Source organism: Lithobates pipiens, unplaced genomic scaffold, assembly GCF_037356315.1.
Source record: "Lithobates pipiens isolate NorthernLeopardFrog02 unplaced genomic scaffold, aLitPip1_a1.2 Scaffold_8, whole genome shotgun sequence".
NCBI classification, from domain to species: Eukaryota; Metazoa; Chordata; class Amphibia; order Anura; family Ranidae; genus Lithobates; species Lithobates pipiens.
This window is the reverse complement of record NW_027507903.1, coordinates 176,676,408-176,692,763: the sequence shown is the minus strand read 5'-3', so window position 1 is coordinate 176,692,763 and position 16,356 is coordinate 176,676,408. Positions and strand designations below refer to the sequence as shown.

General features: G+C 42.1%; 1 protein-coding gene across 1 annotated transcript in view; it reads right to left on the bottom strand.

Moving 5' to 3' along the window:
* Positions 1 to 483: 483 nt before the first annotated feature.
* The window catches only part of DUS4L (dihydrouridine synthase 4 like), a 37,816-nt gene continuing 21,943 nt past the window's right edge, over positions 484 to 16,356 (bottom strand). Inside the window, exons 6-7 of the mRNA XM_077472437.1 lie at positions 9,141 to 9,367; positions 484 to 893 (exon numbers count right to left, since the gene is read on the bottom strand). Coding sequence (XP_077328563.1) covers positions 646 to 893; positions 9,141 to 9,367 — 475 coding nt within the window. The 3' untranslated portion in view covers positions 484 to 645. The remainder of the gene's footprint in view (positions 894 to 9,140; positions 9,368 to 16,356) is intronic.

Sequence of the window (16,356 nt, the reverse complement as noted above, 5' to 3'; positions counted from 1 at the left end):
TACTCTCTCTATTTGTCCTGTTTACCATTATCATGGAAAGTGAAAGTAAAAGGAAATACAACATTTTGGGTAGTCCACAGAACAGTAATAGAGGGGACACCAGTTCTGGTAATCCTGGTGGGACACCAGTTCTGGTAATCCTGGTGACAACTAAGGAAACCATCACTGTGGAGGGATTTCCTCTCATTTCCTGTTTTGGCTATGGGATAGAAAGTGAAGAAACATCTCCTCAATAGGACACAGATGGTTAAAAAAAACCTGACAATGAGTTATATAACCCTCCCTTACTCTTTTTTTTTTTTTTGTTTAATTTGATAAAAATAGATCAACCTTTAGTTTCTACTTTAAAGCAAAGACATGGTTAGAGGTAAACTTCGAAAAACCTGACAGCACTTGGTCTGTTTTCCCTTTAGGATCAATCTATTCTTGCAATACAACATTTAAAACATTTTTTCATTCAAATGCTAGTACATATAATACTAGTTTTTGTTTTAGGTCATTATATTTTTATTGTGCAAAACCTTTATATTTAGGATTTACAATTTATGTAAAAATAAATCAGTTAAACAGTTATAAATATACTGAAAGAATATAAAAAGTTAAAAATCAAATCATTCTAAAAAGGATAAAAGCAGGGGAAATTCATCACACCCCATACATGCTTTTTAAATAATCTAAAACTGCTGACGTACTAGAAAGCACATTAAAAACTCTCTTCTCTTGTTTTGAAGTTATTCTTTCCATCATGTACATGAGATGATGATGAAAACATGTGAAAGGTGTTCCGTGTTCCAATGCTATGTCAAGCCAATCCTCAATACATGTTAGTGGAGTCTCCTCGTAGCCTGCAAACATGGCTGGGTTAGCCAAGAGGCCTCTGGCTGCCATAACACCTGTTGTAGGAAATAAGACTACAGTCACACACAATGACAGAATGCATGCATTAAGTACAGTAGGTACATAATACAATCACTTTACAATAAAAAATAAATAAATACATAAATATAGTTGATATGTAGTAAGAAAACGAGTTCTACCTGCCATCTCAGCTCTCCTTCATATGCATGAAAATCACCCATAATTGGCACATAATTGTGAAGTGGAAGGAAAATGATAAGTGATAAAATACCTGAAAAATGTGGCGTGAATTTATATTCAGCCCCCTTTACTCTGATACCCCTAAGTAAAATCTAGTGGAACCAATTGCCTTCAGAAATCCCCTAATTGGTAAAAATAGGATTTTTTCGTCATACTTACCTGTAAAAACCTTTTCTCTGAGTACATCATGGGACACAGAGGTCCCTCCCCTCTTTTTTTGAGGATTTGGTGCTTTCTACAAAACTGAAGTGCTTCCTGCATGGGAGGGGTTATATAGGAGATCCCTTCCTGTCTAAGACTTTGTCTACCAGTGTCCATTCACCTAGAGATTGCGTATAACCCAGTAGGTAATGAATATTAGCCTAACTCTGTGTCCCATGATCTACTCAGATAAAAGGATTTTACAGGTAAGTATGACAAAAAAAAACTATTTTTCTTTATCATATATCATGGGACACAGAGTTAGGCTAATATTCATTACCTACTGGGTTGTCCCAGAGCAATAGCCTGGAGGGGAGGGAGACGCCCTGCCAAACAATAGCCATCAGACCTTATACAGCAACCGTACACTGCAGCCGAAAGCTGAATCCTCGGCTGCTCGAACATCCACTTGTTAAACATTTTGTGAACGTATGCACTGAAAACCAGGTAGCAGCCTTACAAATCGGAGCCACAGATACCTGATGTTGAGAAGCTCAAGACGTTCCTACACCCCTGGTAGAATGAGGTCTCACCCTAAAGGGAGGAGCCTTACGTTTCAGACCATAGGCCTGAATGACCAACTGACAGACCCAATTGGCAATGGAAGCTTTGTAAGCTGCCTGCACCTCCTTGGGTCCTTCTGGTAAAATAAAAAAAGGAGTCTGATCCTCGGATCTCCGCAGATCTAGACAGATAAACTCTGACTGCCCGTATGATGTCCAAGGAATGCAGTCATCTCTCTTCCGCCGAATGAAGGTGAGAGAAAGAAGAAGGCAAAGTAATGTCTTGATTTAAATGAAAGGACGACACCACCTTTGGTAACAAGGATGGAACAGGATGCAACACCACCTTGTCGTGGTGAAGAATTAGGTATGGTTTCTTACATTAAAGGGCCGCCAATTCCGACACCCTTCTAGCTGAGGTGATGGCCATCAGGAAGGCTAGCTTGCGTGAAATCAAGACTAATGAAATTTCCATGATAGGCTCAAATGTTTGTTTCTGTAACACAGACAAAACCAAATTTAAGTCCCAAGGACACATAGGTGACCTAATAGGGGGAAGCAAAGAAGTTGCCCCCTGCTTAAAGGTTCGGACCTGCAAAAAGGAAGGTTAAAGGCCTTTGGAAGAATAATGACAGGGCCGAAATCTGACCTCTGATTATACTCAAAGCCAACCTGATTTCCACAGCCGACTGTAGAAAAGAGAATTCTCCCAATCACGTATTTCCAAGGATGCCATTTTCTGGCTTCACACCAAGCAATATAATTCTTCCAGACCTTATGATTGATCTTCCTAGTGACTGCTTTCCTAGCATTCACTAGGCTAGACATTACTGGTCCCTAGATGCCACGAACCTTCAGCACCCTGGCTTCAATAGCCATATTGTCATATTTAAAGACTTTAAATTGGGATGGAACATAGGACCCTGAGACAGTAGATAGGGGCGGCGCGGAAGTGTCTATGGCCTGTTTATTGCCAATCTCATAATCTCTGGGGACCTTCTGGGCCTGGCTGGTGCCACCAGAATGACTGGAACCCCCTCTCTCCAAATCCTGCACAACAAATGTGGAAGAAGAGGGATCAGAGGGAAAGCATAAACCAGGGAGTACATGGAAACATCTGCTCCGATTGCCAGAGGATCCCTTGTTCGGGACACAAACTGATGTAGCTTGTTGTTGAACCTGGATCCCAATAGATTGACAACTGGCCATCCCCAACCCTGGCAAATTTCCAGGAACACCCTTGGATGTAGGGACCAATCCCCGGGCAGATCTGCTGACGGCTGAGATAATCTGCCTTCAAGTTCTCTACTTCTGGGATATGGACCACCGATAGAACTGACACATGTCTCTCTGCCCAGGCTAGTATGTGCTGGTTTATATAGGCCACAGCAGTGGCATTGTCAGATTGAATCCTGATAGGGCAGTCCTGAAGCTCCACCGTACAGGACAGTAGAGCCAGACATACTGTCCGCAACTTAGGGATGTTGATGGGTAGGTTCTGTTCTGTCCTTGACCATCTCCCTATAGCTGTGAAAACCTCTTGGGTCACTTCCCTGCCTGAGAGACTGGTGTCTGTGGTCAGTACTCTCCAAGATACCGGGAGGAAGGATCTTCTCTTTTGCAGGTTCTGATCCTGCAACCACCATCTTAGGCTTAAGCGTGCTGGAGGAGATAAGAACATGGGATAATCCAGGGCTGGAATGGAACTGGGCATAGGGCACTGCCTCAAAGGAGGACAACATCCTTCCTAGAAGACTCATACAGAGCCGAATGGAGGGCTGTTTGGTGCCCCTTATCTGACAAACCTGATCCTTCAGGGCACAGATCCTCATGGGTGGCAAAAATACCCTTGCCTGGACCATATCTAGGATCAGACCTAAATATTTCAGACTTTGAGCTGGTCTCAAGGCTGACTTTTCGGTATTTATGACCCAGCCCAAGCTTTACAAATACGGCACTGTGCAGGCTATGCTCTGTTCTAGAGCCTGTAGTGAGTGCCCTCTGAACAGGAGGTCGTCCAGGTACCCGAGCACCAAGATCCCCTGGGCCCTTAAAAGACCCAATACTAGTGCTAGGACCTTTGTGAACAACCAGGCAGAGCCACAAACTGAAAATTACGTTCCTCTACTGCAAATCGCAGGAACCTCCGATGAGGCTGAAAGACTGGTATGAGTAAATACGCATCCCTGATATCGATGGAGGCTAGAAAGTCTCCCATCTGGAGCGAGGCTACTATTGAGCAGACAGACTCCATCGAAAGGACTGGATTAATAGATACTGGTTCAGGGATCTTAAATCCAAAATGGGCCCTGTGTCCCATTTGGTTTTTGAACCGTAAACAGGTTTGAATAAAACCCTGCACCCCTTCCTGATAAACTAAAATGATGTAGTGCCTGAAACAATAAGTTTCTCTTTGGAGGATTAAAGGGAACGCTGGATCTTAGAAACTTCTGAGGGGGAACCCCCTGTAATTCCAGCTTGTAACAGCGGGATATTATCGAGGTGACCCACTCGTTCTGAACCACTGTTCTCCAAATGTCCGCACAGTGCAGCAGTCTTACCCCACCCGATAGAGTGGGGGCATCACCTCAAAAGGAGGGCTTGGTGCCGGGTTTAGAAGAGCCAGATTGCTGTTCTGTGTACAAAGAGTTCTGCATGTTTGTAAACAAAAAAACTCTGTGCTGTAATTGACCACAGCTGATAAGCAGGTTTCAGATTAAATCATTTTCTGAAACCTGCTGACAAACTTTGTGCTGTATCCAATCACAGCACGGGTCAGCATGAGGCCAGAGCATGTGCGATAGAAAACCAGGAAGTTCACCGTGATGTGAATGTCTACTGTGGGCAGGTGGCAAGTGGTTAAAGTGATCGTAAAGTTATTTTTTTCCCCCACAAAAATACCAAACATGTTATACTTACCTGATCTATTGCACTGGGTTTGCACAGAGCAGCCCAGTTCTTCCTCTTCTCGGATCCCTCCTGTTCATTGCCCCCACAGCAAGCAGCTTGATATGGGGGCACCTGAGCTGAGTCCCAGCTCCCTGTGTCCAGTCAGAAACTGAGCTGTGGCTCAGGCCCACCCCCCTCTCTGATTGGATGACTAATTTTAGATCGACAGCAGCGGGAGCCAATGGCGCAGCTGCTGTGTCTCAGCCATTCAGGAAGAGAGTCTTGGATGGCCGAAACACTCGTGGATATTGCTTGACAGATGAGGCACGGGTAAGTATTAAGGTGGCTGCTGCACACAGAAGGGTTTTATCTTAATGCATAGAATACATGAAGATAAAAATACCTTCTGACTTTACAACTCCTTTCATCTTTGACAAAGTTGTCATATTTATGGTGTTGGGTGGAGGTATTAATTGGATTAATACACAAAAACCAGAATTAATATTGTTTTTGTATTTTTATACTTTTCAATAAAGGAATAGATCTTTTTACAAATATCACTACTTATTTCTTGAGTAGTACCTCTTTATCCGAGGGATCTATTGCCCGGGCTTTTATATCTATTATATATACAGGCGTTCCCCTTAGTTATAAACATCCAACTTACAAATAACTCATACTTACAAACGGAGGGAAAAAACATGAAGTGAGAGGAAATCTACCCCTAGGAAGGGAAATTCAATCCTGTAAGAGTAATTATTGGGCTTTATCACCAATCCTTGTTTCCACAACAACACAACATTTTCAAAATCCAATTGTCATTGGGAGCGAAAGTGAGGTGAAATCTTCTGAACAGGGGCACAGACAGCAAAACAAACATTACAGGGGTGTTAACCCTTCCCTATGCTATCCAAAAAGCTTAAAAATATATATATATATTTTTTTTTTTGCTGAAGCTACGCTTAAAAAAAAAATGTACCTGTTCCGACTTACAAACAGATTCAACTTGAGAACAAACCTACAGACCCCATGTTGTTTGTAATCTGGGGACCACCTGAATTGACTGGTAGTCAACCCTTTTCCAGCTTCCTCTTACCCAACCTCTGGTCGCCCCTCCCCCCCACCACCTGTTTAACAACAATCTCCTCCTCTGCCATTTTCACACCTCCCCCCCACCCTCACCCTTTTATCTTTCTGTCTCTTCTTGTAAAAGACCGGTGTAATCACCTGGCCCGACTTACCCAGAAGGTAGGCTATCTGTGACATTGTAAACTGGCCCTAGACACTAAGGGGTTGATGATTAACTAAAACTGGAGAGTGCATAACCTGGTGAAGCTGTGCATGGTAGCCAGTCAAGAAGGGTAATTGGTCGAATAGGTAATACCATCTTTAGATCTCTGATCTAGAACAATTGCACCCCCAGAATTAAACTACAGCAACTACAAGACCTTAAGGACCCCTGGTTATACTATGTAGCGGCTCAACTGCAACATCTTGTGGGGATGTTTTCCACATCTTCATCTAACCCCCCCTAACCTGCCATCGTTAGCTGCCTACCTTCTGCTGCGGTGTACTGGTGCGAATTCCATCCCTGAAGGCTTGGAGGCGGGTCTATTTGCCAAACCACACAGTTGTGCATGCCAAAGGCCTTATATCCTAGTGCTATGGTATGCTACTAAGCAATTATTTGAATGGCTACTCCCTCCAAGGCTCGTCGTGCAGGTGGGAGGAGGACCTTGGTCAACTCTCAAGGGACCAATTTCTTCACAAAACTTATCCCAGTTATATATAGAACTGAGATAACCTTATGCTCGTTAGGCTCCACAGAATGGGCGTCCTTGCAGACCCTATATGCTACAGGTGCAAACGTGACAGGAGTGACTTTATCCATCTCTATCGCTGCTGGACTGTCCTGGGTACCATTAATAAGGTATTCCAAACACAGGTACCCCTTGAGCCTAAATACTGTTTATTAGACATCTTAAGCGATATAATCTTGGAGGAACATACATGCGTTGTGTTTAATCTAACTATTTTCCAGGCCAAGAAAATGCTTCTTGTACTTTGGAAGTCTCACGAGCCCCCCCCCCCCCCCCCCCACACCAGCTGTGGGTGACGCATATGGGAAATACCTTTATATTTGAAAACTATGTCTACCAGCATAGGGGATGTCCAGGAAAATTTGAAAGGCTTTGTGCACCATGGCTAGACACCCCTAGTCTTAGTCCGCATGAGCTTGTTCAAATGCGGTCACTGCAGTGCCCTGGGCGCCCAACATAATGCACACAAGGTTTTGATCTTATCTAGTTAGTGGCTACCTAGGTCTGACTTGACCGTTTTGCCCAGTATAGGCTTGAATGAGGATGTATTTTTAATACTACTGATCTCATTGATGATGTACTACTTGACAGGTTTGCCTTCTCTTTACACTACTGTATGGTGATATAATATTGTGGAACATGTGTTCCTTTTTTATCTGTTATGCTATTCTGATTGATAGTGGATTGTATCTGACTTTGCCATCTTGAATAGAGTACCTGTTTGATTAAAAAAAAAAAGATTAATTGGTTTCTATGCAGAGCTGCACCAAAGTTTGCACTCTCCAGTTTTAGTAAATCAACCCATAAGGGGGAGATTTACAAAAAATGGTGCACACCGAATCGTGCAGATGTTCATAGAAATCAATCAGCTACCAGGTTTTAATTGACGAAGCTTAAGTGAACAACCTGAAGTTAGCAGCCGAATCGTTACTATGCACAGTTGCACCAGATTCTGTGTGCATCAGTTTTAGTAAATCTCCCCCAAAGACTTTCTTGCCATTAGGGTGCCTGATGCTGTTTTCTATGTTGTGTTGTATGCATTAAACGTTTACCCCTGCATAGGCTACGCAGCTGTCAAATTTCCCAAAATTAAGAAAAATAATTGAAACCAGATTAAGACACAAGTTAAAGTATTTTTTCATGTAAATTAACGCTCAATGGCAGTGAGGTTGAATATATAGGGAGTGGTAGAAGCAGTAAATATTTATTACTTTGAGTAATGATAAAGATTGGTAATTATTCTACTAATGCAATTTCCTGATGATGTATGTCTTTCAAGGTTATATGAAAGATAAGTCAGAATCTTCCTAGCTTATTCATACTCCACTTCTAATACACTAATCTACAAATAGCAACTGAATATGTAAAAGCTGAACTGCTGGATTAATATGTAATTTTTGTTACCACAGAATACTGCCTTCTTGACTGTAACTTGTAGAGAAATGACAATCATGAGGTTTGTAAAATGACCTCTGATTATAAACGGGAAGGCACTCTACTATAAAGTATTATGAATTCTCAAAGTTATTAAGCAAGCAAAATGTTAGACATCATTAGAGCTGCACGCTTCTGGATAAAATAAGAATCACGAAAGAGAAACATTGTAACATTTCATTCTTTATGATCAAAGGAATGAACTTCGGTCTGTAGAGGAGGTCAGTTTAACCACTTAAATCAGAGTTCCACCTGGGTAAAAAAAAAAAAAAAAAAAATTAAAAGCCAGCAGCTACAAATACTGCAGCTGCTGACTTTTTATATATGGACACATACCTGTTTAGGGAGCCCACGATGTCAGCACCCGAAGCCAACCCTTCCCTCAGCTCCAGATGCTGCCATTCTTACTAAGGGAAACAGGAAGTGAAGCCTTATGGCTTCACAGCCTGTTTCCTACTGCGCATGTGTGAGTCGCGTTGCGCTTTCTTAATGGTCCCTGCTGTCTTCTGGGACCTGTGTGTCACCCAAAAGGCAGCAGGGGGAGGAGGCGGGCCGGACATCGTGGCAATCTCTCCCCAGAAGTGGGAGCGGATTCCTGGATTTCAGAGGTATCCGCTCCCCTTTCCCCCTAAAAGATGCCAAATCTGGCAACGTGGGGGGGGGGGGGGAATCTGATCCAAGGAAGTTCAATTTCTGGGTGGAACGCCGCTTTAAAGATCCTTTTTCTGACACTTGTTGCTGACAAGTTAAAATCAGTACTTTTAGCTGGAAGATTACTTAGAACCCCCAAACATGATATATATATATTTTTTTTTATTTATTTTTTTTTTCTTAGCAGAGACCCTAGAGAATAAAATGGCAATTGTTGAAATATTTTATGCCACACTGTATTTGTGCAGCAGTCTTTCAAACACAATATTTTTGGAAAAAATACACTTTAATTAATTTAAAAAAAAACGAAACAGTAGGAGTTGTCCCAATTTTTTTGTATAATGTGAAAGATGATGTTATGCTGCGAGAATCGTGATCTTTATTCTAAGCAAAAAAATCGTGATTCTCATTTTAGCCAGAATCGTGCAATTCTACTACCAATCATGGCATACAGTACACAAACCCAGGCAGAAATTTGTTACTGTAGTTAATTACATTTTGTTCATTGGTATATATGCTCTTTTCAGTAGAATTGCAATCTTACCATCAGCTCCTGTAATATGATGTATATTCTCTGCTTCTTTTAAACTTTTAATATCACCATTGGCCACAACAGGAATAGATAAGCTGTCCTTAATAACTTTTATCGCATCATAATGCACAGGCTGATGTCTTTCTTCAGGAAATCTCCCATGTACTGAAATCCAAGACACACCCGCAGCTTCTGCCTTTTGACAAAGGTCTACTGTTTTAGTTATGTCCGAATGAATCCTAAAACAAATCATACATATTACCATTACGAAAATCAGCTTTTTCCATCACTTTAGTCATCAGTAGGGATGAGCTCAGGTGTGTTCGCATGGACCACGTGCTGAGCCCACCAGGAAGTAGCCGCAGCGCTAATCACAGGCAGTGAGACATTCCCCCGATGTGCGGCTGCAGAGATCGGGAAATGTCTCACTGCCTGTGATTAGTGCAGCGCCGACTTCCTGGCGGGCTCAGCACGTGGTCCATGCGAACACGCCTGAGCTCATCCCTAGTCATCAGTAATTTTCTACAAGTAGCAATAATGGTGGCATATTAGCCCGTTTGTTAACTGAATCTTGACAATAACTTCATGGCGTAGCACATAAAAAACAGGTATTAGCAAAAACTGGATTTTTTTCTACTCACCACAATATCCCTTTCTCTGAGTTCATTGACGGACACAGCACTTCCTAACTGCAGAAACCGCTAGGAAGGGACCCTACAAAAGGTCAGGAAGGGGCCAAAACGTCCACCCAGTGGCACCCAGCAACCGACTGTGACAGCTGCCAAGCAACAGGGGGGCAGGGGGAGGGAGAGGAGGAAATTGCCCAGAACCGGCTACCCCAGGGAGTACCCAACTGCTCCAAACCGTGCCCAGACTGGGCCGGTGGAGCATATACTTACCCATTCAGCAGGGATTGCGGGTCACACTCCCCAGACAGATCCCCCTCCCACCTAAACTGAGTGACTGTTGGCGATGGTGACTATGCAACCCAGGCGTCAGGTGCCTGGTCATATGTGTCCCTGTGAGGCGCCTAGCCCGCTTTTTCAACCCAGCTAACTATCCAAAGTCAGTATATCGCTCACCTTTGCTGAGCTATTGTGTTCTGACGGGGGATGGCCACCTCGCCGGAACACTCCTATTAGCATTCTCTGCCATTGGCTGAGAGCGTTGATCGGGAGTTGTTCAGCTGCAGCTTTTTCAGCTTGCTCGTCCAAAAGAAGCCGGCCGACTTCTGTCCGACAGAGTGCCATACACACGGGCCAAATATTAGCTGCTTTTTTTTTTTAACCGGCCAATGTCTCCCGACATTCGTTCCATGTGTATGAGGCTTAAGTCTTAATGTTCAGATTTTTAAACCTTGGGTACCTGAGTTACAGACCACAGTATAAATATATCAGTCCAACTCTGAAGTGACAAAACAAGTTATTCGAACAGTAACATCTCATATTAGAGAAACAAGATTCATTATCTATATAGTTTATATGAACACATATTCTAACAACATGCAATAACCATGTGCCGATTTGAGTATTATAATTATGGTATTTATGAGTTCAGTGCCTGATGCTGGCTTTTTTCCACGGGTATCCAAAACCAGTAGATCTCTTGCTGTGGTTGCTGGTAGCATGAGATCTAGCAACCCTTGAACTATGTCAACAGCGTTCTTTCTTCCCATGACAGTCTACAATCTTTTGGAGCACATGCAAGATGATAAGCTTGTACATTTATTTTATAAGTCAAAGTGGCCCATCCCTGATCAGTGACATAGACAAGACATAGAACACATTGGAAAATCTTTTTTTCTATCATTCAATCTGAAAAATAACAGATACATGGTTTATACTGGTCACATAGTAAAAGCAGACCACACACACACATTACACTCTGAAAGTCTAATCTAAAAAAATGTAAGTTTAATATTATAATTAAGGAAAAAAATGTAAGTTAGACTTTCAGGTAACTGTTACTAGGGATCTTTCAGGATGGCACACGAGTGAATGTGACTCTACTCACCGAAACACCAACACACAAACCTTTAAAAGGAGGAAAAATGGGCAGGTATTTGCTGCAATCCTGAAAGACTCCCGGAAACAGAGTTACCATTAGGTATATTTTTCCGGTAGTCTTTCAAATCAGCACATAAGAGAATACTACAGAACATACCAGTTTGGGTGGTAGGGGTTGTGGGTGGTAGAAGCAGCTTGCAAGACCTTGCTGCAAAAAAAAAAAAGCTGCCACTTGAACCAGTAGGGTACTGATGGTCAAGCTCTTTTTTTTTTTTAAATGTTTTTATTGAAAGTGTTTTACAATAAAAAAAGAGGATACAGTTGGGTGACAGATCACAATGAGTACAGTAGTTTCAGGTTGTACGAACCATGGGGAATGTTACATGCTTACATGTAAAACCAACAGAAAAAGACAGAAGGTCTTTCCCGGCAACATCCAAGTTGACTGTATTAAAAGACACAGTAATGCTTAAAAAAATAAAAATAAATGGCCTCTTCGGTCAAAATGGGGCTTTAAGAGTTTCTAGCAGAAGTGTTTCTAATAGCAGAGAAAGCTGAAATAGGAAAAAAAGACAACACAGTAATTCCAGGGATGTGCCAACAATGTAATCCAAGTACCCAGTGAGAATAAACCCTTAAACCTCTATATTCTCTTTATCTGCACCCACCTGCAGGCTCTCTCACTACTGGCATAAAAAAAGCTCTTTCGTTCAAGGATCATTTAGATTCATGGATCTGGTGACAAATGAGGTAAATGGCTAGTTGGCTGCCCTTTGGGTAGACAGCGGAAAAGGAGGTCAGGTTAATCTCTATCTCCTCCAAATAGTGTCTGCTAGCACTAGAAGAATTTTGCTCCACACTTGATATCTCCTTTTTGGAGATGTATATTACTGTTGTAGCATTGTATGAAAGGATCTGTGGAGATTATGAGAAAGAAATCATTTGTTGTCTTGAGCCGATCACAAAGCCTAAAAACAAGGCTCTTACTTAGGTTTGACTCCAGATTTAGCAGCCACCCCAAACCTATTAAATGGGACTGAGTTATTTTGAGATGTTCTTCCAACTTTGCAAAGAACAACAGGTCACTTAGATACATTGAAGGGGTGTTAGGGCTTCCATCATGACCTTTGTGAAAAATCCAAGAACTGGTGAAAGGCCAAATGAAAGAGCTCTAAATTAAATTAGTGAAAGCGTTTTTAAGCTGGTCATAGATGGTTCAAATCTTGGCCAGTTCAGCAAAGACTGACAGACTCAAACCATGTCTGAGCAGGCTGCCTGTACCCAAGTTGATCGATGAATTGACTTGGGTACAACCAGCATATCAGATTTCTCATGTGATATTGCTAGTCAGTGGCTAGCAAAAATAACTGTGTGTTCTTCCAGCAGAGACGTCTAAACGCGGTAACTCGCTTTTAGCCACGTTTCGTTTTCAGGCGTTGTTCATTTCTGCCCATTTTGAAAAAAAAAAAAAATAACATTTTTATTCAAATGCTTCTAAACGCGGCAAAATTGACATTTTAAACGTGGGTTACTACAGTGGGGCAAAAAGGTATTTAGTCAGCCACCAATTGTGCAAGTTCTCATACTTAAAAAGATGAGAGAGGCCTGTAATTGTCATCATAGGTATACCTCAACTATGAGAGACAATTTTTGAAAGAATTTGCAAATTACGGTGGAAAATTATTTGGTCACCTACAAACCAGCAAGATTTCTGGCTCTCACAGACCTGCAACTTCTACTTTAACCACATAAGCCCCAGACCATTTTGCTGGCCAAAGACCAGACCACTTTGTACAATTCGGCACTGCGTCACTTTAACTAACAATTGCGTGTTCGTGCGATGTGGCTCCCAAACAAAATTGACGTCCTTTTATTCCCTACAAATAGAGCTTTCTTTTCGTGGTATTTGATCACCCCTGTGGTTTTTATTTTTTTATACTATAAACAAAAAAAAAAAAAAAACGCATTATTTTTTACTTTTTGCTATAATAAATATGCCCCAAAAATGTATAAAAAAACTTTTTTTTCCTCAGTTTAGGCCCATACGTATTCTTCTACATATTTAAGATATTGATTGGTTTGCGCAAAAGTTATAGCGTTTACAAAATAGGGGATAGTTTTATGGCATTTTTATAAAAAAAAATTTTTTTTACTAGTAATGGTGGCGATCAGCGATTTTTATTGTGACTGACATTATGGCGGACACGGCGGACATTTTTGACACCATTGTCATTTATACAGCAATCAGTGCTATACAAATGCACCGATTCCTATGTAAATGACAATGGCAGTGAAGGGGTTAACCACTAGGTGGCAGTGTAAGGGTTAAGTGTGTCCTAGGGGCATGTTGCTAACTGTGGGGGGGGCGTGGCTGTGTTTTACACATCACTGAACTCTGCTCCAATCACAGGGAGCAGAGATCAGTGTCACTGTTGCTAGGCAGAACAGAGAGATGCTTGTATACTTTAGCATCTCCCCGTTCTTCCTCCCCGTGAGACGATCGCGGGTATCCCCACTGCGATCAAGTCCGTGGTACCCGTGATCGGACTCACAGAGGTCCCGACTGGGACACCGGCAGCGAGCACACGATGGCACGTTTAAAGGGATGTACCTGTACGCCCATTTGCCTGTCCGTGCCATTCTGCCGATGTACATCGGCGTGCGCCGGTCGGGAAGCGGTTAGGAGGCTCCACTGTTCTCCACTCATTACCTGTAATAATGGCACCTGTTTGAAATTTTTATCAGTATAAAAGACACCTGTCCACAACCTCAAACAGTCACACTCCAAGCTTCACTATGGCGAAGACCAAAGAGCAGCCCGAAGAACACCAGAAACAAAATTGTAGACCTGCACCAGGCTGGGAAGACTGAATCTGCAATAAGCAAGCAGCTTGGTGTGAAGAAATCAACTGTGGGAGCAATAATTAGAAAATAGAAGACATACAGGACCACTGATAATCTCCCTCGAATGACACGGGGGGACCTAGTGAATGACCTGCAGAGAGCTGGGACCAACGTAAAAAAGGCTACCATCAGTAACACACTATGCCGCCAGGGACTCAGATCCTGCAGTGCCAGATGTGTCCCCCTGCTTAAGCTAGTACATATCTGGGCCCGTCTGAGGTTTGCTAGAGAGCATTTGGATGATCCAGAAGAGGATTGGGAGAATGTCATATGGTCAGATGAAACTAAAGTAGAACTGTTTGGTAGAAACCCAACATGTCGTGTTTGGAGGAGAGAGAATGCTGAGTTGCAACCAAAGAACACCTTACCTGCTGTAAAGCATGGGGGTGGCAACATCATGCTTTGGGGCTGTTTCTCTGCAAAGGGAACAGGGCGACTTATCCGTGTACATGAAAGAATGAATGAAGCCATGTATCCTGAGATTTTGAATGCAAACCTCCACCCATCTGCAAGGGCATTGAAGATGAAATGTGGCTGGGTCTTTCAGCATGACAATGGTCCCAAACACACTGCCCGGCCAATGGAGGAGTGGCTTTGTAAGAAGCATTTCAAGGTCCTGGAGTGGCCTAGCCAGTCTCCAGATCTCAACCCCATAGAAAACCTTTGGAGGGAGTTGAAAGTCCGTGTTGCCCAGCGACAGCCACAAAACATCACTGCTCTAGAGGAGATCTGCATGGAGGAATGGGCCAACATACCAGCAACGGTGTGTGACCTTGTGAAAACTTACAGAAAATGTTTGACCTCTGTCATTGCCAACAAAGGATATATAACAAAGTATTGAGATGAACTTTTGATATTAACAAAATACTTATTTTCCACAATAATTTGCAAATAAATGCATTCCAAATCATACAATGTGATTGTCTGGATTTGTTTCCACATTTTGTCTCTCATAGTTGAGGTATACCTATGATGACAATTACAGGCCTCTCTCATCTTTTTAAGTATGAGAACTTGCACAATTGGTGGCTGACTAAATACTTTTTTGTACCACTGTATCTGTGAAGTTAAATCATTCAGGAGAGGTTGTAAAAACGTCCCATGTACTTAATAAGCCTTACCGCGTTTACAAGCTGTTACAAGCATTTGGCGTTTCAATTGCCTCTGAACATCCGTCCTAAACACTTTTTTTGCTTTCCAAAAAATGCTTCTAAACTCAACTGCCTATAAACGATTATAAACAACCCTGTGTACATGTACTGTTAATATAACAGAGGAGAGTTCAGGGGCAGCTGAAAAAAAAGAATCGTCCAACTACCCCTAAATGTCTGTTTACCAGCAGCAGTGTACATGAAGCCTGATTGTGTTGATGGGGGAATAAAACGATTTTCTTTCCTGCAACCTTTGGTTTATGGCTTCACTTTTTGATTTCATAGATTTTTTTTTTTTTCATTCGTGATGACACACAATAGTTTGATATATTTGCATTGCACCATTGTATTGCACATACATTTTAATTTATCTTAGTACAGCACTATTGTTTTGTGATGTTTAAAATGCTATGCATTATGGTATTGTAGCTGCTAGGTTTTTAATATCAAATGCTTTTTTTTTTAGTTCTTAAATTTGGTTCTGAAGATTGGAAGTAGAGGTCGACCGATATGGGTTTTTCTCTGGCCGATGCCGATATTTAGAAATCGCGGTGGCCGTTGGCCGATATATGATGCCGATTTTTTTGGCCCGATATGTTAGGCCGATTTTCATCTCATAAAATCTAAGTCAGACGCCTTTCACACTGGGGCGTTTTTCAGGCACTTTTGGGCTAAAAATAGTGCCTGTAAATTGCCTTCAAAACGTCTCCCCTGCAGTCTGTGTGAAAGCCTGAGTGCTTTCACAATGAGGAGATGCCCTGGCAGGACGTTAAAAAAAAATCCTGCAAGCGGCATCTTTGGAGCGGTGTATACCCCTCCTCCACCACTCCTGCCCATTGAAATGACTGGGCACCACTGCTGAAGCGCATGCAATGCGATTTGGTAGCAGTGCTTCACAAGCGCATTTAACCCCTTCCTCGGCCACTAGCTAGGTTATAAGTGCCCCGCTAGCAGCCGAATAGCACCGCTAAAATGACGGTAAAGCACCGCTAAAACTAGCAGCATTTTACCATCAACGCCTGCCCACTCCAGTGTGAAAGCAGCCTTAAGTAATAAGTGATACAGAAAATTTCTTACATTTAAACATTTATTAAACAAAACAAACCTCCAATCAGTTCACTTGTATGTATAATTTACATTAAAAAAAAAAAAAAAAAAACTATATAT